Source organism: Mobula hypostoma, chromosome 3, assembly GCF_963921235.1.
Source record: "Mobula hypostoma chromosome 3, sMobHyp1.1, whole genome shotgun sequence".
Classification (NCBI taxonomy): Eukaryota; Metazoa; Chordata; class Chondrichthyes; order Myliobatiformes; family Myliobatidae; genus Mobula; species Mobula hypostoma.
This window is the reverse complement of record NC_086099.1, coordinates 33,540,950-33,568,671: the sequence shown is the minus strand read 5'-3', so window position 1 is coordinate 33,568,671 and position 27,722 is coordinate 33,540,950. Positions and strand designations below refer to the sequence as shown.

The following is a 27,722-nucleotide window of genomic DNA, read 5'->3' as shown; positions in this document are numbered from 1 at the left end:
TCTGATATATTTAGTTCAATCGAAAGATCATTTTTGATGCAGCAAGTGAAGTTTTAATTGTTTATACATCTAAATGAATGAAAAGGGTGTTAGCAGAACTGTGAAGACCATATAATTCAGAGTTCAGAAGAATGAGGGGGGATCTTAGAGAAACATACAAATTTTGAAAGGGATAGCTAAAATAGAAGTAGGAAAGTTGTTTCCATTGGTAGGTGAAACTAGAACTAGAGGACATTGTCTCAAGATTCAGGGGAGAAGATTTAGGACAGAGATGAGAAGAAACTGTTTTTCCTAGAGAGTGGTGAATCCATGGAATTCTCTGCCCAGGGAAGCAGTTGAGGGCTCTTCACTAAATACATTTAAGGAACAGTTAGATAGGTTTTTACATAGTAAGGGAATTAAGGGTTATGGGGAAAAGGCAGGTAGATGGAGCTGAGTTTATGGTCCAATCAGCCATGATCTTACTGAATGGTGGGGCAGGCTCGATGGGCCGGATGGCCTGCTCCTGCTCCAATTTCTTATGTTCTTATATTGCTTTAAAACTTTTAAGTATGCTGTGATAAATCTAGTAAATCCTTAAAGAAATAATTCTATAACAACTTGCATTTAATTTACCGAACATCAATAATGTAGCAAATATTGTCATTACCTATGAGGCAATGAGTCTGATGACAGAGATTTGGACAGGAGAGTGATTCTAATCATTGAGGGAAGACCAGTGCTCTGTGTGTTCACTCAGGTCATACTGCTCTGCAGTGGAGTACTGTGTTTCTGCTTGGTGCCAAGGCTTTCACAGTAGACATTGAAAAGCTGCCATGAGAATAGCCATGACACTCTAAAAGGTACACAGTTTCTAATGTTGTCTGTATTACTGAAAAACATTCAGCGTACAGTTGGGAGGGGTAGAGAGTTGCCTGTACTCTGAGAGGCAAAGTATCCTGAGCCCGACTCTAAATTACCACTGTGTTAAGATAGCAATACACTAGGCTAAATGCTAGTTAAAATTGAAGATTCAAGATTGTTTAATTCATTTTCTGTACACAAGTGTAAAGGGGAACAAAATAATTGTTACTCCAGATTCAATGCAGTACAAACACAGTAAGATAAAGAACACAATATAAAACATAATAAATATAAATACATAAGATAGCTGATATACTTAGTCCAATTGTATGTTCATATAGTAACACTAAACAGAGGCATGTCTGTATTTAAGCTGACTCGAACAGGAAGTGATAAGCTAGTGGTGCTGGGTTGGGTTAGTGGGTGGAGATGGTGGCCAGCCTTGCTGCTTGGGGAAAGTAACTGTTTTTAAGTCTGTTAATAATATGCAATTGGTCCACTTGGAAACCACCAGTTGAGAATGTAATCAAAATACCTTCACAAAATGCTGGAGGAACTCAGCAGGTCGGGCAGCATCCGTGGAGTCAACATTTCGGGCCGGGACCCTTCATCAGGACTGAAGAGGGAAGGGGCAGAGGCCCTATAAAGAAGGTGGGGGGTGGGTGGGAAGGAGAAAGCTGGTAGGTGCCAGGTGAAAAACCAGTAACAGGAAAGATAAATGGCTGGGGCGAGGGGAAGCAGGGAGGTGATAGGCAGGAAAGGTGAAGAAGGAATAGGGGAAAGCACAATGGGTAGTAGGAGGCAGCGGAAACATGAGGGAGGTGATAGGCAGCTGGAGGAGAGGGCAGAGTGAAATAGGGATGGGGCAAGGGACAGGGAGGGAATTACTGGAAGTTGGAAAATTCTATGTTCATACCAAAGGGCTGGACGGTGTATGAGGTGTTGATCCTTCAGCCTGAGTTTAGCCTCATCATGGCAGTAGAGGAGACCATGTATGGACATATCCGAACGGGAATGGGAAGCAGAGTTGAAGCGGGTGGCAACCTGGAGATCCTGTCTGCTGTGGCGGATGGAGTGGAGGTGCTCGATGAAGCGGTCCCCCAACTCGTGTCGGGTTTCACTGATGTAGAGGAGCCCACACCGGGAGCACCGGATGCGATAGATGACCCCAACAGACTCACAAGTGAAGTGTTGTCTCACCTGGAAAGACTGTTTGGGGCCCTGAACGGTGGCAAGAGAGGAGGTGTAGGGACAGGTGTAGCACTTACGCTTACAGGGATAAGTGCTGGGTGGGAGATCCGTGGGGAGGGACGTGTGGATCAGGGAGTTGTGGAGGGACCGATCCCTGCGGAAAGCGGAGAGGGGTGGAGAGGGAAAGATGTGCTTAGTGGTGGGGTCCTGTTGAAGGTGACAGGAGTTGCGGAGGATAATGTGCTGGATCCGGAGGCTGGTGGGGTAGTAGGTGAGGAAAAGGGGAACTCTGTCCCTGTTGTGGTGGCAGGAGGATGGGGTGAGGGCCGAAGTGCAGGAAACAGAGGAGATGTGGGTGAGGGCATCATTGATGGTAGAAGGGAAACCACGATCCTTAAAGAAAGAGGACATCTGAGACGTCCTGGAACGGAAAGCCTCCTCCTGGGAGCAGATGCGGTGGAGACAGAGGAACTGGGAATAGGGAATGGCATTTTTGCATGTGGCGGGGTGGGAAGATTTATAGTCGAGGTAGTCATGAGAGTCAGTGGGCTTGTAGAAGATGTCAGTGGACAGTCTGTCTCCAGAGATGAAGACCGAGAGATCGAGAAAGAGCAGAGAAGTGTCCGAGATAGACCAAGTGAATTTGAGGGCTGGGTGGAAGTTTGAAGTAAAGTCGATGAAATTGACGAGCTCAGCATGGGTGCAGGAAGCAGCATCAATGTCGTCGTCAACCTTTGTGTTCTTAGCAATCTGAATTCATATCTTGGGTAAGAGACCAGCCCATAGTTGAGAAGCCTAATACACAAATTCAGTTTCCACACTGTGACTTGTGGTTCAGAACCCATTTTTTTCCTGAGAGTTTTATTATGAGCAACTGTAAACTACACAACTTCTAGTTTTATCATTCTGTCTCTCTTTTTTTCTCTTCCTCTTTGTCCTTTTCCTTTCTCCTTTAGGGTAGGAAGTGTGTGACATGCTGGAGTAAAGGAGCCAACAGTGGATACAATTTACATTGAAAAATCCAAATACAGCTTATTTTTAGTTTATTTTGAGACACAGCGTGGAACGAGCTGCACCATGTAGCAACGCACTTAGCCAAAATACAGGTCAATTTATAATGACATTTAACCTACTAATCAGTACATTTTTGGACTATAAGCAGAGACCAGAGCTCCTGGAGGAAACTCACACATTCCAGGAAGATGGAAGAAAGTACAAATTCCTTACAGGAGGTGCCGGAATTTAACTCAGAACACTCCAAAATGTAATAGCGTTGCACTAACTGCTACACTACTGTGATGCCCTTTTCTATTTTTCTCCAAGATACTCATCCTTTATTTTCACTTTGCTTCTATAACGTTTCTAACCCCTTAAAACTTCTTATCAAACCTTCACCTTTCTGGCGTTCTCATAATCCTATCACAAAGAAGAGTAGAATTTGGTGATTCAGCACATGGCACCGACTCTGGCATTGGTAAGCTCATGGCAGAACTTCAACATTAACTGCATTTTCTTGCCAATCCCCACTTTCCCTAATTTCTTAAGTGCACACAAATCTATTCATCCCATAATTGAGTCAGTTCACTGTATTCACATTCTTCCATGATCGAATATTCCAAACATTCACACTCTATGTGAATGGACAGCTCTAATCCTGAGCCTAGTGGTTCCTAGTTCCAGACCTCCAGGCTCTCAAGAGCTACTACAGTCAACTCCTCTAAGTATATTGTACATTTCAATGAAACTCTAAAGTCATTCTGTGGACTAGCAGTTGTCACATGTCAGTAAACAAGTTCGTGGGCCTCATTTCGGATTCCCAGAGAAAATACCAGTCATAGACTAACTGTAGATGTGGCTTACATGCTACAACAGGCTACACAACAAATTCAAGAAGCATTGCAAACAGTGCATACTTTCCCAATGAGCTAAATGCAATCTGTGCACATTCTGAACAGAAGGAGAATGGATAGTCACCATCCACCCTGACAGTCTCCAATGCACCTGAACCCACTATCCCCACTGCAGAAGTAAGACCAGTCTTCTGTCAGTGAAGTTCAAGTTCAATTGTCACTCACCCATTCACATGAATACAGCCAAACGAAACAGTACTCCTCCGAGGCCAAGGTACAAAAATGTCACACATAGCACAAGGCACATATAATTATGACAGCAGTAAAATATATGGTCATAAAAAATAATAACACAACCCAAGTCCCTGAAATTCATGGCCTGTAGACCGATGATGCATGGGATCTTGACCTTAAGCCACATTTCCGCAAGAACAAGAACCTACGGTAAGCAAATGGCCTGGATGGTGTTCCTGTCTGTGTCCTCAGATCCTGTGTAGGTCAGCTGGTAAGGCTACTTTCAGACATTTTTAACCTCTTTTTTCTTCAATCTGTGCTTCCAGCTGCTTTAATAACACCATTATCATCCAGGTAATTAAGAAATCCAGATAATGTGTCTTCATGACTGCCACCCAGTGACTCTGACATTCACCGTCACTAACTGCTTCGAGTGCTTGGTTATGGCTAGTATCAAGTTCCTAGGTATAAGCGTCACCAATAGCTTGTCCTAATCCAATGATGTTGAAGCGATGGCCAAGAAAGCTCATTTGTGCCTATAATTCCTCAGGAGGTGAAAGACAATTGGTATCCTCACCAATTTTTAATTGCTGCACCACAGAAAGCAACCTATCCAGATTACAACTGCTCAGTTCATGGCCACAAAAAACTGCAGAGAGTAGCTCAGCACATCACAGAAGCCAGCCTCTTGAACTCTTGTCCACACTTCTCACTACTTTGATAAAGGAGCCAGTATAATCAAAGATCCTAACCATACTGGACATTCTCTCTCTTCTTCCCCTTTCCATCATGGAGAAGATCCAAAAACCTGAAAGCACATGGGTGTAAAAAGAGTTGCATCTTGTTAAAAGACTACTGAATGGTTCCCAAGTGAAATAAGATGAATTCTTGACCTCCCCTCACAATCTAGCTTGGGACCTTTCACTTTACCATCCACCTGTACTGTGACACTCTATTCTGCACTCTTCTATTGCTTTATCTTGTACTACCTCAGTAGATTAGGTGTAGAAAAAGAGTGGATCTACACCCTACAGCACACACAAAAGGCATAAACTCCAACAGAGGAATGCCCTCTCAGCAATCCACTGTTAGGACACCTTAGATTTTTGTGTTCAAGGCCAAGTACCAACCATTTGAGTAGGTGCTAAGTGCTCAACTGAGCCAGGCAATTCCAACAAAGCTGCACCTTCCTCTGCCTTCCTATTCTTCATGTCACTTTCTTGTCTGAGCAATTAACCAATCTAAATGGGACACACAAGAGACGCTGAAAATCTGCAGTAATGCTCACAAAAGGAACTCACTCAGCAGGTCAGCCAGTATGTATGGCGGGAAATGAACAGTCAACATTTCAGGCCTATTTATATTTTACAGAATCAGAGAGCACTACAGCACGGAAACATGCCTTTCATTTAGTCTGCCCTGGTCTGGTTACACCTGAACCATAACCATAACCTTCCATATCTCTAATCCATGTAGCTTTTTCCTACTGGATTTATACCCCAAAAAACTTGGATAGATTAAAATCAGCGCCCTCATCTAACTAATCAGAAACAGAGATTGCAGTATACTAACAGTACCACTGGTTTCAGCCAGACTGGTTAATTCCCCAGTCAATCAAGCCTGGTGGCCACATTGCTGAAGATGACTGGAGTTGATTTTAAGTATATTACTTCCAAGACACTACACTATAATCACTCCTATATTCTGGTAAAATTATTGGAACAAGTTTATATATCTTTCGTAATAATCAGTGTTTGCTCTGCCCCTTAGATAGTCTCTGTTTTCTGAGTAAGTAGCCTTTGTTTGCACCCAGTCATTTGTCTTGCCCCAGCACCAACAAATTGGCTGATGCGATGCTGCCAAAAAGAGATTCTAAACCAAAACAAATGTAAATACGCAGTAGATCAGTCAGCATCTGTTGAGTATGAAAAAGAGCTAACTTTTCAGTTGGATAAGCTCTCAACAGAAACAGGAAAAGAAGTGAGAACAGAATGTATAAAATATATGTAGTTAGCCAAACACCTGACATTGGGAAGATACTAGAATCCGTTTTTGAATTAAAACCAGGGCATAGAAAAACATAAAACAATAAGGCAGAATGAATGTTGTTTTATGAAAGGGAAATGGCATTTGTCAGATTTGGAAAAGTCTTATGAGGAAGCGAAAAACAGGATAGATTCAAAAAACAGGAAGCCAGTAGATGTAGTGCATTTGGATTTCCAGAAGGTATTCAATAAGATACCATATAAAAGACTACTGCACGGGATAAAATGGATAAGCTGGTAAAGATGACACAGTGGATACTTGTCTTCATTGAGGCATGGAGCACAAGTGTGAAGTTCAAAGTTCAATTATCAAAGTACATAAACATCACCATATACTACTCGGAGATTCATTTTCTTACAGGCATTCACAGTATAGGATTGTTATGATACAATCTCATTTACAAAATATTAGCTACAGCACAGCTGGAGTGGATAATTGTACAGTTCTGGTCAGCACACTCTGGGAAGGACATGATTGCAATGGATTGAATGCAAAGGACATTCACCAGAATGTTGCCTGGGGTACAGGCTCTTAGTTATGAGATGATTTTGGACAGGCTTGGTTTGTTTCCATTGGAGCAGAGAAGTCTAAATTGGGATTGGAGCAGATAGAGGCATACAAAAGTATTAAAGGAGCTCAGCTAAGATAGGTAGCCAGATATATTTCCCAATAGCCAAATTATTTTACACTGGAGAACATGTGTTTAGGACAGAAGAAAAGGTCTAATGGGGATGTAAGGAGAAGGTTTTTCACATTCAGAGCACTACTTGAAAAGATAGATACTCTCACAAAATTTAATTCACAACTAGAATTGACCAGTTGTGGGGAAATAGACTTGGTGGTTAATCTAGAAATAGTGAGCTTAAGTAATATCTAACTCTAAAAGCACATCTAAGTATTGACGCGAGAGTATTGTTTCGAGAGTAACTGTTGGCAAGAAAAGGGGAACAGCTAACTTAGTTTTAGTTTAAATTAGTTTTCTTAGGATTGGCTGTCAGTAACTAGTAGAATATCACAGGAATCAGTGCTTGGTCCTCAGCTAATCTGTATGAATGATTTGGATGAATGGACTGAGTGTACTTATAACCAAATTTGCTGATCATATAAAGATAGATGATTTAACAACTAGTGAGGAGAAGACAAAAAGCCTGCAGAGCGATGAATGGTCAAGTGAGTGGGCAGGAAAGTGGCAGATGGAGAATCACACACAGATTCCTGATGAAAGGACTCAGCGCAAAACATTAACTGTTTACTCTTTTTCATAGATGATGCCTGGCCTGTTGAGTTTCTCCAGCATTTTGTGTGTGTTGCTTAGATTTCCAGCATCAACAGATTTTCTCATGTTTGAGATGGAGAATAATATGCAAGATGTGAAGCTATCTGTTTTGGTTGAAAGAAATTGAAAAGTAAATTTAATTGGAAAGTAGGCTAGAAAATTTTGCAATACAAATTTATATCAGAATCCCAATGGATGAAACACAAAGAAATTAGCAATGTCACATTTGCAACGCTGTAATCCACTAGAACAATTTCTGAATCTATAGAACTGTGGAAGATAACCAGAATATTCATCAGTTCTGAAGCCATTTCATTCAAAACCAAGGGAGGTAATCATCAGGGCCCTGGTATTTATCTCCATTCAAGTTCACTGACTTTCCTCAAATTACGTTTTGACCAGTACTTCATTCCTTCAATTTCTCATTCTTGCTAGACCTTGACTCTGATAATTGTGTCAAGTTGGAAGTTGTATGAAAACAAAGTTATTGTTAAATTCCTTTGCCATATCCCAATTACCTTTCAAAAATTCCTGTGTCCTTGCTAGACTTTTTTATTCAATACATTGAGCCGAAGGGCCTGTTTCGGTATGTCCCATGACTTTATAACTCTTACAGGCCATTTTCATGTTCCAAGTTAGGTCATCGTCATATTTTGCAGTGGCTTCCTCTATCATTAACTGAGTTAAAATATTCTCCCAACGCTCAGATTTTCTGCTACATTTGGCATCTTTGGAAGACTTTGATTTTGTAACGTTTTTATCCAGTAATCACAGATGAACGTTTCCTTTTAGGATTTTGTGCCTTGAAGGAATATTTCTTTGCCAATTCAAGCATTATTTATATAGATATTAATCATCACCTGCCCATCATGATACATTTTCAATGCATTCACCCAAGCAAACACAACCAACTCTCTTCTCTCATTTTATAATTACCTTAGATTAAATTTAAGACCTCCTTTGCATTGAACTAAGTTATTTTAAAGCTCATTGTAAAGTTCTATTGTTTAATAGTCACTCTTCCCCATACAGCATCAAAAACTAGGGGACACAGTTTCTGAACAACGTATCAACTTATTTCAAATGGAAATGAGGAGGAATTTCTCCTCCAAGATAGTGAATCTTTGTGATTCTCTATCCAGAAAGTTGCGGCAGTCAAATCATTGAGTGAAAGACTGACGGACATCTGAACGAGTCAAATGGCTTGATAGAAAGTGGGAAATGATGCTAAGATCAAGTTTGGCCCAGCCATGACCGTACTGAATGAAAACCATGCTTGACATTTGATTGGCCTACTCGTCTTCTATATTCTAAATGTAGGTTATGGAATGGATGGGGTCAGCAGCCTTATCAACCACAGTAGAAAAGAATCTTCAGATGAGAAGAACAAGAGACTTTTCAAAAAGATACATTACTATGCAAAAGTCTTAGGCACAAATATATAGCTAGGGCGCCCCATGCTTTTGAATAGTACTTAAGTAATTGTATGTATTGTGCTGTACTGCTGCAGAAAAAAAACACGAATGTCATGAAATACGCGAGTGATGATAAACCTGATTCTGATATGGGTTTCTATTGTGGACTGAGAATGGGAAGGGGGCAAGGAGAGGGCAATCATGGTTGGGAAAAGGGGAAGGGAGAGTGGAGGGAGCAGGAAGCACCAGACAGACATTCTATTATGATCAATAAACCAATTGTTTGGAATCATATGATCTTGCCTGATGTTTCAGGACTGGGTGCATCTCCCTCCCACCCCAACCCCTCCCCCCCACCCCACACTCAGCCCCTGGCATTTCTTCTCTGCCACCTATCCCACACTCCTGTGGCACTCCACCCTCACCATTCCCAACCTCCCGGCAGATTTACCAGCTCACTCTCTGCTCCACGTTGACAAATACAGTAATGTGCAAAATCCTTAGGCACATATGTATAACTAGAGTGCTTAAGACTTTTGCACAGTACTGCATATCCTTAGTTCAGAAGTGCAACTGACTGGGAGAAACTGGGAGAATGGAATATATAAATAACAGGAACGCGGGGCGAGAAGCAAGAGAGTTGCAATTATAGTGTCAGAACAATAAGTTTTCAATGGATATTGGTCGCAAGCCTTTCTCCCACAAAGGAGATGATATAGTGGGTGATGAAACTGGCAGATACGGACCACATCCAAGCAAGTGTGGAAATTGGTTGTAATCGTGGAGTCTTTTCCGGATTAATAACTGACATAAATATGTGCAGATAAATCTCACAATTAAGTTCTTAAGCAGCCGTTTGTGAGCAATGCCACATGAGGAAACCAGTAATTATTTAAAACAGAACCTTTCATCTTACAAAGGGAAATGAACATCAAGATAAAATATGCACTTCCTCTGAAGAGATCCATAAACACTTCTTGCTGAATGGTCTAGATTGCACACATTGTATATATCCCTTCATAGATTTTATCTTTGAAGGGTCAATGGGCTTTTATTCACTATTGCAATTTTTAATTCTCACTACAACTACAAATAACCAAAAAGCTCTTAATACTTGGTAATTTGTGGTTACTTTCTTCTACCTTTAAAGTGTAAATGTAGTTTATAATACAAATGCAACCAATTTGACTTGCAACCAAAGCTTGCTTGCTGGCATACTCTTATTATGTGATGCACCGCATCTGTCATGGAAATTAAAATTAATTTGTGTAAATAAAATCCATATTGATGCAAGAATACAAATTCATGATAGCATAGTGGAGGTTGCTGGAGCTCTGCAAGTACATGATTAGCTTTATCCGATGAATTTGAACTACATTTGCAGATTATACAAAATTACATCTGCAATGTCCTTAGTGCCACATACAAACTTGTAACATATTCTCATGCTGTCAGTGAGTACAAGAGTAAATAAGATCTTGACATCTTACTCATGATTTCCCCACAGTTCTCATATTATCACATCAACCTCAACTCATATGTTGTGGCACCAAGTTCAAAACTAAAGTACAAACAAGCATTCTTGACCACTACAACAAAGCACTAAATCTCTGCGTTTATTTATCTACCACAGCTTCGGGTGTTTTGAAATATTAAACCCACTGAATTAGTTTACACTGAAAAGGTACTGCTTAACTGTTTTGATCTAAGCTTATCTTTAGGAAAAGCTAGCTACAATATTTAAAGCACTTTCTGTTGTAACCAACTATGGCAATAATTTAAGGTGACAGGTCATTGTCACTTTACACATACAATTCCTAACATTAGATGATGTTTTGGTAGGCAATGTCAGCAAATGAAAGGCAGGAGTTGAAGTTCTAGTGGTTTAATTTTTGCTTCAGATTCCAGCATCTGTAGCGTCTTTAAAGCACATACTGAATCTTTTCTTTTTCAACCTTCAAATGGTATACTAATACCATGTTCTTCAACCATAGTGGTGATACCACTATTCAAATGATGCTTGGGAGAATTCAAAACTTTGTACGATATTATTTATTAACTGGACACTCTAATAGTATTTGTATTCATGGTAATTACTTCCTTTCATGGGGAATGCAGGAACTAGGATATACAACCTTAACACTAGATTTTGGGCATTTAGTGAGAACATTAAGAAGTTATACTTACAAAACCAGCAGTGAAATATGAAGTGCTCCCTCTCCCAAAGGATTGGAAGTGGCACAAAAGGAACTGTCAAAGCAGAGACTAAAAGTAATTTATGTAAACGTTTTATGGCATAGAAAGAAAAAGGGGTCTATTGTAAAAGTCATAAACTATAGAAATAATCAAAATATCACATAATATCCAATGATATGACCACATATCCCAGGTCCATAATATTAGTGCTCCTTTGTAATCGTCTTGCTTTAAATAGACCAAATTCTTACTCCTCCGTTCCCACTGATTACTTTTAATGGGACGCACAGGTACCACCAGAGGCTCAGTGTGAGGATTACATTCACATTATGCACAATACCAGACTCCTGAAATTAGCACTCCATGCTAAGCTCAATCATTGGCTGATATTCCAGAAAAGCAGAGAAAAATGCTCTAGGGTATTCATAAAGTATTTATGAAAAACTGCAAGATCCTCTGTGAATCATGAGAATCCATTGCCCATGACCTTTCAAAGTGGATCAAGAAAGCACTGAGCACTGGGAGACTGAGCAATGGATGAAGAGCCATTCAATCAACAAAAAGAGGAATGTGCAACACCACTGACTACCTTCCCATCCACTCTGTCAAGATCCTCCTAATCCAACAATGGCAGAGACTGAAAATCTCATATAATACTCATCAACCATCCACACCAACCTTAACTACTACCACATTTTCAGGCCTGCGGCCTTGGTTTTTTTTTTAAACAGTCCTATATGGGATTGCCATTTCTTGCTTTCCCTTTTTAAAAAAAAATTTAGGATGTTTTTCTTAAAGGCAATAAATCTGAAATTCTGCACAGCTTTGATGCACTCCGATTATTTTCCTGTACATAATCATAGTTGCATTGCCACAATGCATCTGAGATCCAACAAAAAAAGAAATGACTAATTAATTCATTTTAGTCAATCTGTTTCAGGACTTATTGACAGCCTAAACATTAGAACTCCACTGGAGTTTCTGATAAAGTAAAATTTTACTTCTAACCGAGAGGACAGGGACCGCATGTTGTAAAGTAGTGTCACCTGAGACTTTGCGCCATTGCCTGGTGTGATGGAAGCCCTCAGCTCAAAGTCAGAAACAAGTGTTATAATTAAATGCACAAATTTCTGAATCGACACAGTAAGTACTGGAGAACTTCAGTGGGTCAGGCAGCATCTGTGGAAGAAAATAGTTACCCTTTCGAGTCAAGACCCCTTCATCTGGAATATCAAGTTGTCCCTCCACTTAGGTTATGGAACAGAAGGAGTGAAGTACGCAATGTAATATACAAACCTTACTCGGTCAGTTGAGAAAATAATCAAGGAACTTCTATCAGCTTTCACACAGGTCAGGCAGCACTTATAAAAGTGAATAAGCAGTTGTCGTGTCCGGCTGACACCCTTCATCAGGACTGGAAAAGGAGGAAGACACCAGAATAAGAAGGTGGGGGGGGGGGAAGAAGGGAAAGGAACATAGCTAGAAGGTGATAGGTGAAGCCAGGTGGGTGTGGGAAAGGGAAAGGGCTGGAGAAGAAAAATCTGATAGGACAGGAGAGTGGACCATGGGGAAAAGAGATGGAGGAAGGGCACTGGGGGAAGGACAAGAAGGTGAGGAGAACAGGTAAGAGGCCAGAGTGGAGAATAGTAAAAGAGGGAAGGGGGGGGTGGGAATCAGAAGAAATAGATGTCCATCCCAAGAGGTTGAAGGCTACCTAGATGGGATAGGACGTGGTTGATCTTTTACCTTGAGAGTGGCCTCATTGTGGCATAAGAGGAGACTTTGGACTGACATGTCCAAATGAGAATGGGGATAGAAATTAAAATGGTTGGTCACTGGTAAATTTAGCTTTTGGAGGCTCAAGGGTAGGTGCTCAACAAAACGGTCCCCCAATTTATGTTGAGTCTCACCAATGCAGAGAAAACTGCAGCAGGAGCACCAGATACAATAGACAACACCAACAGATTCAAAAGTGAAGGGTTGGTTCACCTAGAAGAACTATTTGGGGCTTTGAATGGAGGAGAGGACGGCAGTGAATGGGCAGGTGTAGCACTTCCCCCTTCCTTTCCAGTCCTGATAAAGGTCTCGGCCTGAAACGTCAAAATCTCATCTCCTAACAGACTCCTTCTCCAGCCCTTTAGTGTTTAACATTAACATGGTTTCACCTATCACCTTCCAGCTTGTCCTCCTCCCCCCACCTTTTAATTCTGGTGTCTTCCCCCTTCCTTTCCAGTCCTGATGAAAGGTCTTAGCCTAAAACATCAACTGTTCATTGATTTTCCTGGATACCGCCCGAATTGCTGAGTTCCTTCAGCATTTTGTTGGTGTTGCTCTGGATTTCCAGAATCTGCAGAATCATTCTTCAACCATTCTTTGACTTTTGTAAATCATGCACAGATTTATACAACTGATAAGACACATTAAAAATATCAGCAGCAGGACATGTATCTGTAATGTATCTGACAGAAAATATATATCGAGAAATTATCCATGACTGTATTTGTTTCAAGACCAAAAAGAAGGCTGGTTTCCTAAAAATAATTTTGTACATGATAACTCTGAAGTACAAGAACAGCTCCATTCTGCACAGAGAAAGGTTTCCAATGCTCTATTATATAACTGAATTATTGTAAACCAGGAGATACTTTTAAAGTTAATCAAAAACTGAAGTATGGACGAAATTTGGATTGTGTGACATTGCTAACAATATTTCAAACATCTTAACTAAAGTGCACCTGGATAAAATGAACATTCATTTAAATTTGTCACTATGCTAAAACAATTACTTAGTGATAATCATGATTATTTTACTGCCAGAAACTATTGCAACCACTAATTTTCCTTCCAGATTTATGACTGTAGACTTTACGCAGAAGTCATAAATCTATACATAAAAGTTAGAGCTTTGATTTTTATGTTAGAAAGTCTTTCTGGCAAGGTGCCAAAATAAACCCAGCAGTTACAGTGTTTATATCTATGTATATCTATGCTGATTTATATGTATTCATTTGGTCTATTTAATTTTTTTCCCCCTTCAGTTTCCATATGTTTTTTCTCTCCTGATTTAGGCCATGCCTTTACCTCAGTGTGGTTCTGGGCAGATGTCCAACACTAGCTTCCATATACAAAACAATTCCTCCACATCAATGCTGCCCTTTTTTTAACACCCTGAATGATTGATAATGTCCCCTCAGTCCCTTTGCTTAGAACCCATCTATTGGGGATCTATCCTCTGTGGGAAACAAATACTGCAGACACAAGCCATGAGACCTCTTTGGTTCTTTTGAAACAGAACCTATTCCAGCCATTCAAAAACAGGCCGGACAGGTCCAAAGCAAACAAACAAATGCATACCAACAGATATTTCTTTTGGCCCTTCGCAGGTTGCAGATAGTCAGCAGGAAGACAAGATTTAAACTCACACAAGACTAAGCAGACTCATCACTTCAATCCCTACTTTTCACAAAAAGCGGGTCTAATTGCATACATCAGCTTGCTTACAAAAGGTCACTTTGTAGGCGCTTCAACGCTTTCCCAAAACAGTTCATTCAGACACATTATGAAGTCCTTTATCAAATATATTCAAGTATGAAACAGATTCTTTAAGTGAAGGAAAACACAACTGCAATGCTTCATACTTTTAAATATGTTTGACAAAAAAGTAAACTCACTTTTAACCTACACCACACACGTTTTCCTCAAAATGTTTTATTCATGAGATACATGACGATGTATCACTAATTAAATTGGCTTTATTTACTATATCAAATATAACAGAACTATTATAAGCATGCTTTTTTTTGTTTGAAATATTCCATCAGCCAATACCATACATGGACAGACCATTCTACTGGAATTTAAAGAAGGCAAGTGGCATTTTGGAAAAACAACTCTAAACTGTATTTGCTGTATGCCATTTTGTCTAACAGAGCTACAGTTATATACAAATTCCTATGTATGAATTCTTTTAGCTATTAGATACAAATATCCATTTAATTCATAACAAATTTAACCAAATTTTGATCCTTGATCCTAAAACAAAATAAAAATTAGATCTTAAAAGGCAAAAGTAAATAAGGCATTTTAATACAACTTATCAGAAAAAAACTTACTTTCAATAAGGTTGAACAACTTGACGAAATAGGAAAGCATGATTTGTAGAAAGATCCTTTCGTCTTGAAATGATGTAATCAGACAAAGGTGTAGTGTAGCAAAACCAGCCACAGACCAGTTTCGTAGCCCATAAAAAGGAAGTAAGTGGCACTTCAATGGTACAATGAGAAAAGCTTTTACAACCTCAGCCCTATCAACACAGGGTGTCTGTTTTCATTGTGAGCCAAATAACAGACCTCTGAAAGGCCATAAACCACATTCATTGTCTTAAGCAAAAGGCATTTACTCGCAACCTAACATGGTCTTCTCATAAGGAATCTTTTGTTTGAGTGGCTTTCAAAGAAAAAATATATTCCTTATGTCTGCTCTTCACCTCATACATCTGTTACTTTACGGAATCCTTTTGCTTATCAGTAATGCTCATACACAGGCAATATCTCCACTTGGGGAATTCAAAACTAAGCTGGTCTAAAGACAGAGTATGAGTATGAACTGAAGATAGAGGTCAAATCTACAACTTATGTCAAGACCCTGAAACTTGCAGAACCTTCAAGTTTGAAACCTGTCTCCATGTGAGGACAATGAGTGATTCCGCAGTGACATCCTGGCATTGAAACAGTCTAAAACTCCACAAATGCAACAATGTTTAACAATCTCTATGGAATATCTGCCACACACTGAGCCTAGTGCAATACTACACAGGCAAAGATTAGACCACACCAACAGACAGTTACTTTGGATGGTGAAAGAAAACCCTAGAGAGAGCATTCAATGCAAAAACTGATGAACATCGTATTAAACAACAATTACAACACAAATAAAAGAATCTTGGATAGTTGTCACAATAATCGCTTTCCAAAGCTACGTGCTATAATCATATGTGCTTCCTGCTGTGAAAAAAAATCAGTAAGGTGCTTCACTAATTGTCTCCATTATTAGATGCAAAATTGTCTTCAAAGTGCTTAAACTCCTCAGTGAAAACTGAGTCACAGCAGGAAGCACACATACCTGTAGGATCCCAGACTTGGTGTCTAGTCTGTCAAATGCACAATCACATATAAAGGGAAAAATAAATTCAAAACCCAAAGAAGGTGGCTTAATACAGTACCTCTTTACTTAATTTTAGCTATGATTTTAGCTTTTTGATTCTATCAAAAAGGGTAAACTCAGATTGAAAGTCTGTTTCATACTAGAAATGATCTGATTGTGCATTCAAGTCTATTGAAAGTAAAATTAGCTGTGTTGTTACAAGTGACTTCTTAAACTGGTTCTCACCAGAGAAAATTACACCCTACATTTAAACAGTTAATAAATACCTGCATTGGTAATCAGAGAACAAAGATTTATGGCGATTAGTAAATGTGCCAAAGGCAACATGAGGAAACATTTTTTAAAAAACACAAATAGGTTGTTCAAAGTGGAATGTACTTCCTGGTGGAACCATTTAATGGTAACTTTCAGATGTGAACTGCAGAAATATTTGAAGGAAAAAGATCACAGTACTACTGCGTCAAAGCATGGAATCAGTTTATTGAGTGTTTTTTTTCCACAGAGCCAGCCGGCATAGGCTTGATGAGCTGAGAGGCATCATTCTGCGCTGTGTCATTCAATGACTTATTTATTTCATCACAGATACACAATGGCTGGTACAGAAGTAAAAGTGGCCACAATGTGGAGGTGATCTTGACAGTAGGAGTTTCTCAGACAGTGGGTCAGGTTAAACATCACCTGAATGTAGATCATCTTTAACAGTAACAGTAAAGGGCAGCACAACAGCCTGTACTGTTCTATCTTCTTCTATGTTCTAAAACTCAGACTCCACTGAGCTCTTTGCTAACACTGAAATTATCATTTACATGCCAATGAACAAGTGCTGACAGACACAGACCTCTACTGAGAATGGATGTGTGCAACTCAAAATTGTAATTCAGTTCTGTGTACTTCCAACACTAACCACACCAAAAATGCACAGTGAACATTAAGACTTACATCAGAGAGCCATCCCCCAATCTCTTTTTCTATTTTAGCTCATGCATTTATTAGGATGAATGATCGGCTAGATTTTGCTTTACATGACTGTACTTTGGATGATATGTGGACCAACGTACTATGATTCTGACAGTGCAAACAAGGTCTGAAAAGCTGCCTAGTACCAGGCCATGCAATGTCTATTCATTTGGAATGTGAGCAGTTAGGTACAATCAGGAAAATAGAGTGCAGGTAGGCTTAAGACCAAGATCAAACATTAATGATGTTAAAGACTCTCCAACATTTTAAAAGAATCAGTATGAATCAGCGTGTCATCAATATACATAATGCATCTAAGCTATTCCCCCTCTCATCCAAACCACGTCTAAATTATAAAGACGAACCCACGCACATGGAATAAATGCAAGGAGACAGCCTAAATAACTTCTATAAGATAATATAGGGAGAACTATAAATAGGCATCCGTTAATCTCATGAGACCATGGATTTGCACCTTGGAAGGTTTCCAGGGTGCAGACCTGGGCATGGAAGACCAGCAGTTGCCCATGCTGCAAGTCTCCCCTCTCCATGCCACCAATGTTGTCCAAGGGAAGGGCACTAGGACCAATAAAGCTTGGCACCGGTGTCGTCGCAGAGCGATGTGTGGTTAAGTGCCTTGCTCAAGGACACAACACGCTGCCTCAGCTGAGGCTCGAACTAGCGACCTTCAGATCACTAGACCGACGCCTTAACCACTTGGCCATGCACCAACACACAGGGAGAACAGGGTCATACTAAATAGTGCATGTCAGAACGGTAGAGAAGATCGCAGCTAAAGTTTATCAAAAATTGTTACTCCAGTATGCTATTAAGTGGATTTTTCTAGAAACCTTCCTTAGGCACATATATTCAAATTACAAAATTATAATCTGTTTAGTTGGAATATGACAAATGATAGTTTTCAGGTTGCACAATAGTGACAGATATTTGAAGCACAATCTAATATGACTCAGTTATTCAGTTAATAGTCTAATAAGTCAACTTAAACACTTGCATTCTTCTTTTTCCAATTTTCTCTCTACTATTAAGTATACCAGTAACTCTAGGGAAATAATCAACAGTCAGGTACTAGGCCATAAAAAACAAACTGTACTGACACAGGTGATTTTTGCTGTAACTAAGCAAAGAGAATGGTAGGGGGAATAGAAAGATTTTTTTAAATCATTGTCCAAAAGCTCCGAACAAAAAGTTCTGTATAAAGATACAGATGTACAGAAAATGAAGACAGCACAGAGCTTGGCTCTACCATCTTTATCGCATAAAATTCGGACAAATTATTTTTAAAAATACATACACTCAATACCAGAGAACTGCAGGTAATGTACACTATATGACTGAGCTCACTCGGAAGGAAGATAGTAATAAAATTGTATAAAATAAACAACGTAAAAAAAAGTTCAGAAATGGCTGTTTTTATTTAATCCACAGGAACAACAACATTTGCTTCAGCTATTCAGCATGTTGTCTGGGACTTCAACAAGGTGTCAAATGCAATCATGTTTATGCTCAGGTCCCCGATCAAGTTCTGTGGATATAACACGACATATTCAATTACACTGGAGTTATGCAATTGTGAAAGCCTACACAGGAATAAAATTGTTTCTGTTTGTCATTTATAATTTTATCCTAATATGGGGTGGTACAGCAGTTTAGTGGTTAGTAACACTTTACAGCGGCAGTGATCGCAAGCAGGGTTCAATTCCTGCTACTGTCTGTGAGGATGTTCGCCCTGTGACCACGTGGGTTTCCTCCTGGTGTTCCAGCTTCCTCCCACGTTCCAAATATGTACGGGTTAGGGTTAGTAAGTTGTGGGCATGCTATGTTGGCACCAGAAGACAGATGCCAATGTAGCACTGCCCCCACCACAATCCTCAGATACAAAATGATACTGTATGTTTTGATCCTTCAATGAACATGTGACAAACAAACTAATCTTAATCTAATTTAGATATAGTTCTGTCTTACCTGCTTTGTGATAAATTTGAGGTTAGCAGGACTTAATACTTCATTCCAACATTTTAGAACAAAATTACATTTCAGACATAGGATAAAACATATGGAGGTCAATAATTATTTTTCCCCCAGAAGTACTTGTGAAAATGACAATTAATATCTAACTGTAAAGACAACTAAAAACTCAAAGCAAGTTTGTAAAAGTATAAAAAAGATAAAAACACAGGGAAAAGCCACTTGTAGTACATCATCACAGATGATTACTTAACCCTAATGACACTAAATAGCTTCTTTTCAGTGCCAGCCAGTGGAAGCAATTGGGGAAGGGTCAACAAGTACCAGTTTTATCCAAATTAAGTGGGGTTCAACATGCTAATGAAATTTAAGATAAAAAAAGTGTGAAGTTGAAAACGAATCAAGCAATAAGATATATAGGGTGCAATTTTAATTGGTGGGTGAGGCAGGAACAGGCTATGCATTAGAAAAAGGTAGGCCAAGTTTAAACTACTGATAAAAAGTACTTGCAATGTCTGGCTTATGGCAAGAAAGTTTTGTTGGAAGCTTTGGCTGGAGTATTGTGTTCTCGGCAGAGCACTTCAGAAAGCATGTCAAGGCTTTGTTGAGGGTACAGACAACATTTGTTGGAAGGGCATCAGGAAAGACAGAGTTCGGTTATGTGGAGAGACTGAGGAAGTGAAGTGGGTCCTAGAGCAGAGAAGGGCATGTAGGGATTTGATGGGATGTGCTCAAACTCAGAGTAGGTAAGGAAAAGAAATTCCACTGGGAGAAGGGATGGCATTTGGAAAATACAAGTTTAAGAAGTCTGACGAAAAGGAATGGCATTAAAATGAGCAAGCTTCATTTTGAAAGGCCAGTGAGTTGTGTAATTTGAAGTGCACCTGAAAAGATGGTAGAAAAGGCTGAACATTTTTCAAAAAGCAAAAGTGATGCATGGTTTTTTAAAAAAAACAAGAAATGTAACCCAACCAGTGATTTTGAATGTGGCTTGCACACATGATAGCTTAACACTGTAAGAGACTGCACTAACACGCAAAACTCCATAAAGCAGGAGTAAGTGATAATTGAAATGCAAGTTCTAAGTCGAACAAATATTCAGTTAATTTATATATATCAAAGTTTCTTTTGTCAAACTCTGCCAAAGGTGTTGACAGTTAATGTGGGAGCAGGTTTTCACATTGTACAGGCAGAGCAGCTACCGAAAGCATTCGCCCATCCTACTGAATGTTGTTCTACTATCAGAATGCTGCAAGAAAGTGGAGTCACCTGTTAGATGCAACATTAACTGACCAGGCCAATGGCTTATTCCTGTGCTGTAACTTCTCACACATGGCAAACTACAGAATGGAAACAAGCCCTTCAACCACAAAGCTGCATCACTCACCAAAGACCCATTAATACCAATCCTACATTGATCCTATTTTGTATTTCCCCCACATTCTCATCAACTCTACAGATTCTACCAATCAGTTGCACACTAGGGACAAATTACGATGACTAATTAACTTAACACCTTTGGGACGTGGGACAGACCAGATCTTCAGAAGAAACACGCACAGCAATAGGGAGAATCTGCACAAAGAGCACCCCAAATTAGGACAGAACCCAGTTCATCTAGCTGCACAACTGTGTATTTTCATTTTTTTTTTAAATTGCTTCCAGTTCAACGTTCATTTAAACATCCCTCATCAGCTGGTACTGCTTGAGACTGATCACCACCTTCAAAGTTATCACTAAGAATATTAATTACGAGATAATATTAATTATAAGATTGGTGTTAGGTGTCGACAGCAATGTGTGACTATCCATTACGAAAGCAAAATTCCGCAGATGCTGGAAAGCTGAAATGCAAACAAAATACACTGGAAATACACAACACATCAGGGAGCATGAATGGAGAAAGCATTAAGTGTTTCAGGTTGATGATCTTTGATCAGAAATGGATAAGAGCAAGAGTAACAAGTTCATATTTATGAAAATTGAGGAGGGAAGGGGAAAGGGAAAATTGAGGAGGGAAGGGGAAAGGGAAAATTGACAATGGAAGGGAAGTTTGCTAAGATTTATGGCCAAAATACCGTAGATCGTAGCAAGAGGGGAGATATTTTTTCTGATGTTTTAGAATGTGAAAGAAGAGGTAATAAGAAATAAAGGAGCAATTTCTCAAAGAAGAACACCATAAATACTGGAAATATGAGAAAAATGATGGAATTGCTGAAATTTTCAATTCAATGTTGATTATAGTGTAGAGTCCAGGACCTGAAAAGTTAATTGATTGTCCTCCCATAGATACAGCCTCACCTGCTGAGTGTTTCCATCATAAACACAAATTTTAATTTTTTGTAACACACACAAAATGCTGCAGGTCAAGCAATAGTAATGGGGAAGAAGTCGGTGTTTCAGTCTGAGACCTTTCATCAGGACTGGAAAGGAAGTGGGAAGAATCAGCTGTTTTTTGATAATCCAACCATGTGATTGGAAGTTCAGAGCTCTGGATTAACTTGAAAGCTCTCTGCAAAGGACAGCAAGAAGAAATGTAAACAAGGCAGTTGTAGGTGGTTAGGCCTAACCTACTGGTCACTTCCCTAGCCACTAAAATGGAAATAATCAAATTCAGGAAGCAGAGTTGATATGAAAAAGAATTTTATTATGTATTGAGAGACAACAAACTGGAATTTACTGGTTGTAAGGATGTTGGAATCAGAGGCGATCAACAATTTAAAAAGGAAATTTGAATAGAATTTTGAGAAAAATAATACCACTGTGCCCCAGGAACAGAGTGACGAAATGAGACCAACTATATTCTCTTGATATGTTTGGTAATGGAGCGCGGGTGTGTCACGAGGCAGTCCCCCAATTTTTGACAGGTCTCACCAATGTAGGAGGCGCAATCTGGTGCACCGGACACAATAGATGACCCCAGCAGATTCAAAGGCTTATTTATTATCAAAGCATGCATCCGTATACAACTTCGCAGGTGAAATGATGCCTCACCTGGAATGACTGTCCAAATGCAAAAATGACTCTCTACCATCAACCCTCTTCTATTGCCAGGCTAATTTTGAATCCAGTTTACCAAATCGCTCTGGATCCCATTCGGTTTAATTCGTCAGACCATCCAATGCCTTCTCTGTCACTGACGACAAAGAAATTAGGAAGGCTTTCTAAGAAGGGTCATAAGTAATCACTAATGGACAAGATTAAGGTAAATCGGAAGACATTTTAGAAGTAGAGTATATTGAGGACATAAGGATAACTAGGGAAAGCACAAGGCCCAGTAAAGACAAAAGGGGATAACCTGTCCATCCTGAAGTCCTAAATGAATGCTTTTCATTGGCATTCGCAAAATAAATGGGACTTTGTTGATAGGGATTCTCTGAAGGGAAAGGTGAATTTGAGTGCAAATCTCCATAAAGACTAAGTACTCAATGCCTTTGCAGGCTTAAAGGTGGATAAATCCCCAAAGTCAGATGAGATTTATCTCAGGCTGCTAGAGGAGGCAAGTGAAGAGACTCCCATGGCTCTGACTGAGATTTTTAAATCTTCACTGGCCACAAGTGAGGTACAAGGTGACTAGCGACATCAAGCGTAAACTCCCCTTTTTAAGTAGAGCAGGAACCAACAGTTTAGTAATTACGGATCTGTGAGCCCATTATCGGTGGTAGGGAAGTTATTTGATGGTCTGACGAATTAAGCCAAATGGGATCTAGATCAATTTGGTAAACTAGACTCAAAATTAGCCCAGCAATCGTAGAGAGTCACCTTTGCATTTGGACAACACTAATGGTCTGGCGTTCCAGGGATCAGTGGCTGGGACCCTTGCTATTTGTAATATACATTAAAGGTCTGGGTGTGGCTGCAAGAGGCATAAGTTTGCAGATGACAGAAAGATTAGTGGAATTGTTAACAGTGGGGGTGGCCGGGGGGGGAAGGGGGGTTAGAAATGTAGCCTTAATGTGTTAGTGAACTGAGCTGAGAAATGACAGATGGTTTAAGCCAGATAGATGTGAGGTGATGCATTTCAGGAGTACCATTGATGCTAGGATATGCACCACGAATGGTGTGGTTTTAGAATGTATTGAGGAACATTCCAATGTCTAAAGATCCTTGAAGGTGATTGCCCAGGTAAATATGATTAAGAAGGCATCATATAGGATGGTGACCTTCATTAGTTGGGCCTCTGAATACTAAGAGCCTGGATGTTATGTTCCAACTTTCTGAAACAATTGGTCTTGCCTCAGCTGCAGTACTGTGCACAATTCTGGCCACTGCTCTCAGAGAAAGATGTAACAGCACTTGAGAGGAAACTCTATAATCATGAGTAAGTTTAGGCAGTAAATGTGCCTTTGCCCTTAAGACAAGAAATAAAAATGATCAAAATGTAGATAGATGTCCATTAATCAAGCAGACAGGTAACTATTATGTCCAATGGCTTTTTGTTACAATTTTTTCTCATACTCAAATTATATAAATGTAGGTGGCAGGGAAATCATTTTAAAAGTTTTTAAACCAAATTATAAAATTCTGGCACTCGACTATAAATGGAGCAAACTGCCTTCAAGAGTGCATGGAGATTAAATGTTAATGTATCAACTGCAGTTGCTGGAAGTCACATGCCTAGGGCACAATATTTGGGAAAAAATAGTTTAAAAATCTCTGCATTTTCTAGCATGTCACAAGGTAACAACTAACCTCAGTTTCTCTCTGAAGGACTTGAGACAGAGGAACAGAATGGAGGCATTCATTATTGATATGAATCTTCTGCTATTTTTGCAGCAGAGGGGTGATCTTAACCTGTTAACCATTAACTCAGTCTGAGTTCAGACTTGAGCCCTAGTCATACCAGTGTAATTTTCCATCTGAATAACAATTTTTTTTACAATTGAGCTGAGATCCCATCACATTATCCACTCCACGTAACTTTCTGCAGTGCTTATGTTCAAGAGGAAATAAACAGAACAAATACCAGAATATATGTACTTGCTATCTGGAATTTCCCCCAGATGTGGTGAACATTTACAATAGCATCCATTGCCACACTGGTATGTACAACCTCACACCCTAATATAGGTGAAAGGTCATTTGAAGATTTAAAGAGGCTAAGCAGGCAGAAACTAATGCCTATTCTGTTGAAAAGCTCAACACTTAAAAGTTCGTGGTCATCTTCCCAAGAAGTCTAAAAGGACTAGTTCTGACCTTGACTTGCAGACTTTAAGAAATTAAAATTATAACTCTATTCTAAGAAATTAGATTATTAAAAAACCTACGTAAAAATTGACTTTAAAATTAAAATTCGCTTCTACAGGAGTTCCTCAAGTTTTGAATGTTCGGCTTGAGAAATTGTGCTATAATGCCATTGCCCCTTTGGATAGATGTCTTCCATTTACATAGCCATTATGAATAGTGCACCCACAGGGATACAGTGTACTGAAATGCATTTTGCTCAGCCCTTTCAATTCACAAAGTTTTGCTTAATGAAATGTTTTCCAAGGCTCTAAATCACTAAAACAAATCACTCCTCCGAAGACTACAAGCATGTTACTCTACCAATAATGTTCAAATTTTAGTGGTATGTCAATAAAGCAGACATTGTTCAAATTCACGTGTGAATTTCTTAACAAATTTCAGCATTTGATACAATATTAGAGTAAAAACTTCAGTGACATGATCAGATGTGTTCACACGTGTTGCAAAGGAAATTATGTTTTTTTTTATATACAAGTTGTTCATGAAGGACTGAATATTACTGTTTACTAACAGAGGATGAGATAATTATGCAGAAAGGTTTTGCAAGTTGATCAGCAACTGCCAGTCTCTCTCTTCCCATCAAACAATAAAACATTGTTAAATTTCCATCACATTATCCATCACTGTACGATGAAAACAAGGGAGGCTCTGTATGCACGCATCCCACACCTTGTGAAAGCTGCTCAACAAACTGGGGACTAGATCAAATTCATAACAAGCCTAATAAGACAAGTGAAAGAATTTTATCATTTGGTTTACGAAACAGAATTTAGAAATAACATCTGCATTGCCTGCAGTTACATGAACCTGATGTGGGAAAAGATCACAATGAAGTTTTAAGAATACCAAAAGCCAAGGAGCATATTGCACAAATACATTTTTGATTACTAACTCATCCATGTTTGATTTTTTTAAATTTCTTATCAAGCTGGGGGAAAGTCACAGTTACTGTCCAAACATATCTGCCTTTGTTTTAGACCAATAGGTTCACTTTTTTGGGCATGTAAATACAGATCAAGGGGCCAATATTTACTGGGGTAGGTTTCCCAAAGCAGCAAGGACAGCCTTATCCCAGAGTACTCTCAGCCAGTGTATATTTAATTCCCAGGTATGCAAGCAACACACACAAAATGCTGGAGGAACTCAGCAGGCCAGGCAGCATCTATGGAAAAGAGATTTAAATGATGGGGGAGGGGAGGGAGAAATACAAGGTGATAGGTGAAACCTGGGGGTGGGGGGTAGGGGGAGGGTGGTGAAGTAAAGAGCTGGGAAGTCAATTGGTGAAACAAATAAAGAGATACAGGTCTGGAGAATGGGAGAATCAAATAAGAGAGGGCAGAAGGCCATGGAATAAAGAAAAGTGGGGGACGGGGAGCACCAGAGAGGCGATGGGCAGGCAAGGAGATAAAGTGAGAGAGGGAAAAGGGGATGGGGACCATCTCCTTGCCTGCCCATCACCTCCCGCTGGTGCTCCTCCCCCCTTTTCTTTCTTTCTCCCTTCCCTCCCCCCACCTTTTAACTCTACTCCTCATTTTTTCTTTCCCTCCCATCCTGCTGAAGGGTCTCTACCCAAAACATTGACTGTACTCTTTTCCATAGATGCTGCCCGACTTGCTGAGTTCCTCCAGCATTTTGCGTGTGTCGCTCAGATTTCCAGCATCCACAGATCTTCTTTTCTTTTTCCCAGGTGTGCAAGTTCCTTTTTTTAAAAAAAAACATTTCCTCCTTGGTATGATCCTAACTGATGGGTTAACCATCCTGTTGAGGGTTAAGAAAACCTTAAGAATTGGTCACCACCCAGAAGTGAGAAACACAACTGTTCCTCCTTTCCCTCGAGCACTCTGGAAAAGTTCTTGTCTTTTCCACATGGATGTTTGCACTCCAGAATTATACAGCACAGAAACAGGCCCTTTACCTACCATGTCAATGTTGACCAATCCTCTTCCACAGCAACGGTGATTCAAGTGTTGGTCTAGAAAACCTTTTAAATGCTGTGCCTGCCTCCAGCACACATTTAAAAAGTGTGTTCCACCAATCACCCTTCCTCAGATCACCTCTGAGCACTTTATCCCTTCCTTACCCTGGACAAAACTGAAAGAATTCCAAACTCCTTGCTTAAAAAAACAAACAAAAAAAAATGTATGCATCATCTTGCAGGAATTTTAATCACATCAATGATCAAATGACTTGTTGTGCAACAATGACTTGACCTTTTATTATCTTTGGTAGGATTGTGGATTTCGGTAACTTGGTGTCATAGCAAGAGAATGTAACCAGAGTTCAGTATGACTAACCAGCAGCTGGAATTGGAAAGTCAGCTTTGCTGTTTTATACAATAAACAGCTATATGAAGCAAAAAGCTGTAAAGGCAAATGTGAAAAGGAAAATACACATATTTGTCACCAACAGTAGCGATTCATCTTGGATCTTCTGCAATATGCCATTGCAATATGTTATCTATAATATCTCGCATACATGAATATAGATCAGAATTTGTATATATGATAATCAAGACAGGCACTGTAGATCATTAATGAACATCATCATTCCAGCTACAGATTTTATATAAGCATTAGCACTGAGTCACAACCAAATCGTTGTGTTGGAGGAACGACTCTGTGGAAACCTACAAAGCTATTAATTACTAGAGTCCTTTCAGTTTGTGTACTAAAGGAAAGCTTATCTGAAACTGATCTAGAGCTTTAATATAACAAAGACAGCAACAAGGGCAGCTCAGTGTCACAGCTGATTGACCCTATCTGTTTTTGCTGCCAGACTCAATACCAGTGGAAGCTAGTGAAAGTCAATACACTGTCTGTCAATTTCCATCAACTCCCAGTGCAAGGTATAGCAAGATGGTGTTATTCATTAAAGCAATTGTGGTTGCAAAATATTACTAGCTGGGGTAATGCATATGTAATTGCATGCTACTCATTAACATCTGTTCATTAGCATTACCTTGCATAAATACCTTATGTTACATGCAAATAAATAATTACATCATGAGCAGCAATTCAAAACCTGTAAACGTTATCACACTGTTACTGTACTTCAGGCATCCACAACCAACAAAAAAATAGAACCTTCAGCAACTCCAATCAAAATCAATTTGTATTGCATCTTTAAAACTCAGATGAACAGAGGTTATACACTAACATATGCATTCATGTTTAGTGGTGATCAAATTCAGTTCATAGGTGCAATCAAGCAATAACCCAAAATGCAACATTACATAATTGCACAGGATATCAAAGCGCTCCATAAAATACCATGATATAGTAACTTTCTCACAACTGTTGCCAATCATTAATTCCT

The 27,722-nt window shown here is 39.5% G+C and overlaps 1 protein-coding gene across 6 annotated transcripts in view; it reads right to left on the bottom strand.

Annotated features, from left to right (window-relative positions):
* The window catches only part of setbp1 (SET binding protein 1), a 266,412-nt gene that overhangs the window by 162,294 nt on the left and 76,396 nt on the right, over positions 1-27,722 (bottom strand). Inside the window, exon 1 of one of the 6 annotated variants that reach the window (XM_063042862.1) lies at positions 26,327-26,704. The exons of the other annotated variants lie outside the window; for them this stretch is intronic. Within the exon in view, the coding sequence (XP_062898932.1) occupies positions 26,327-26,329 (3 nt within the window). The 5' untranslated portion in view covers positions 26,330-26,704. Of the gene's footprint in view, positions 1-26,326; positions 26,705-27,722 lie in introns of those variants that run through there. 6 annotated transcript variants of the gene reach the window in all.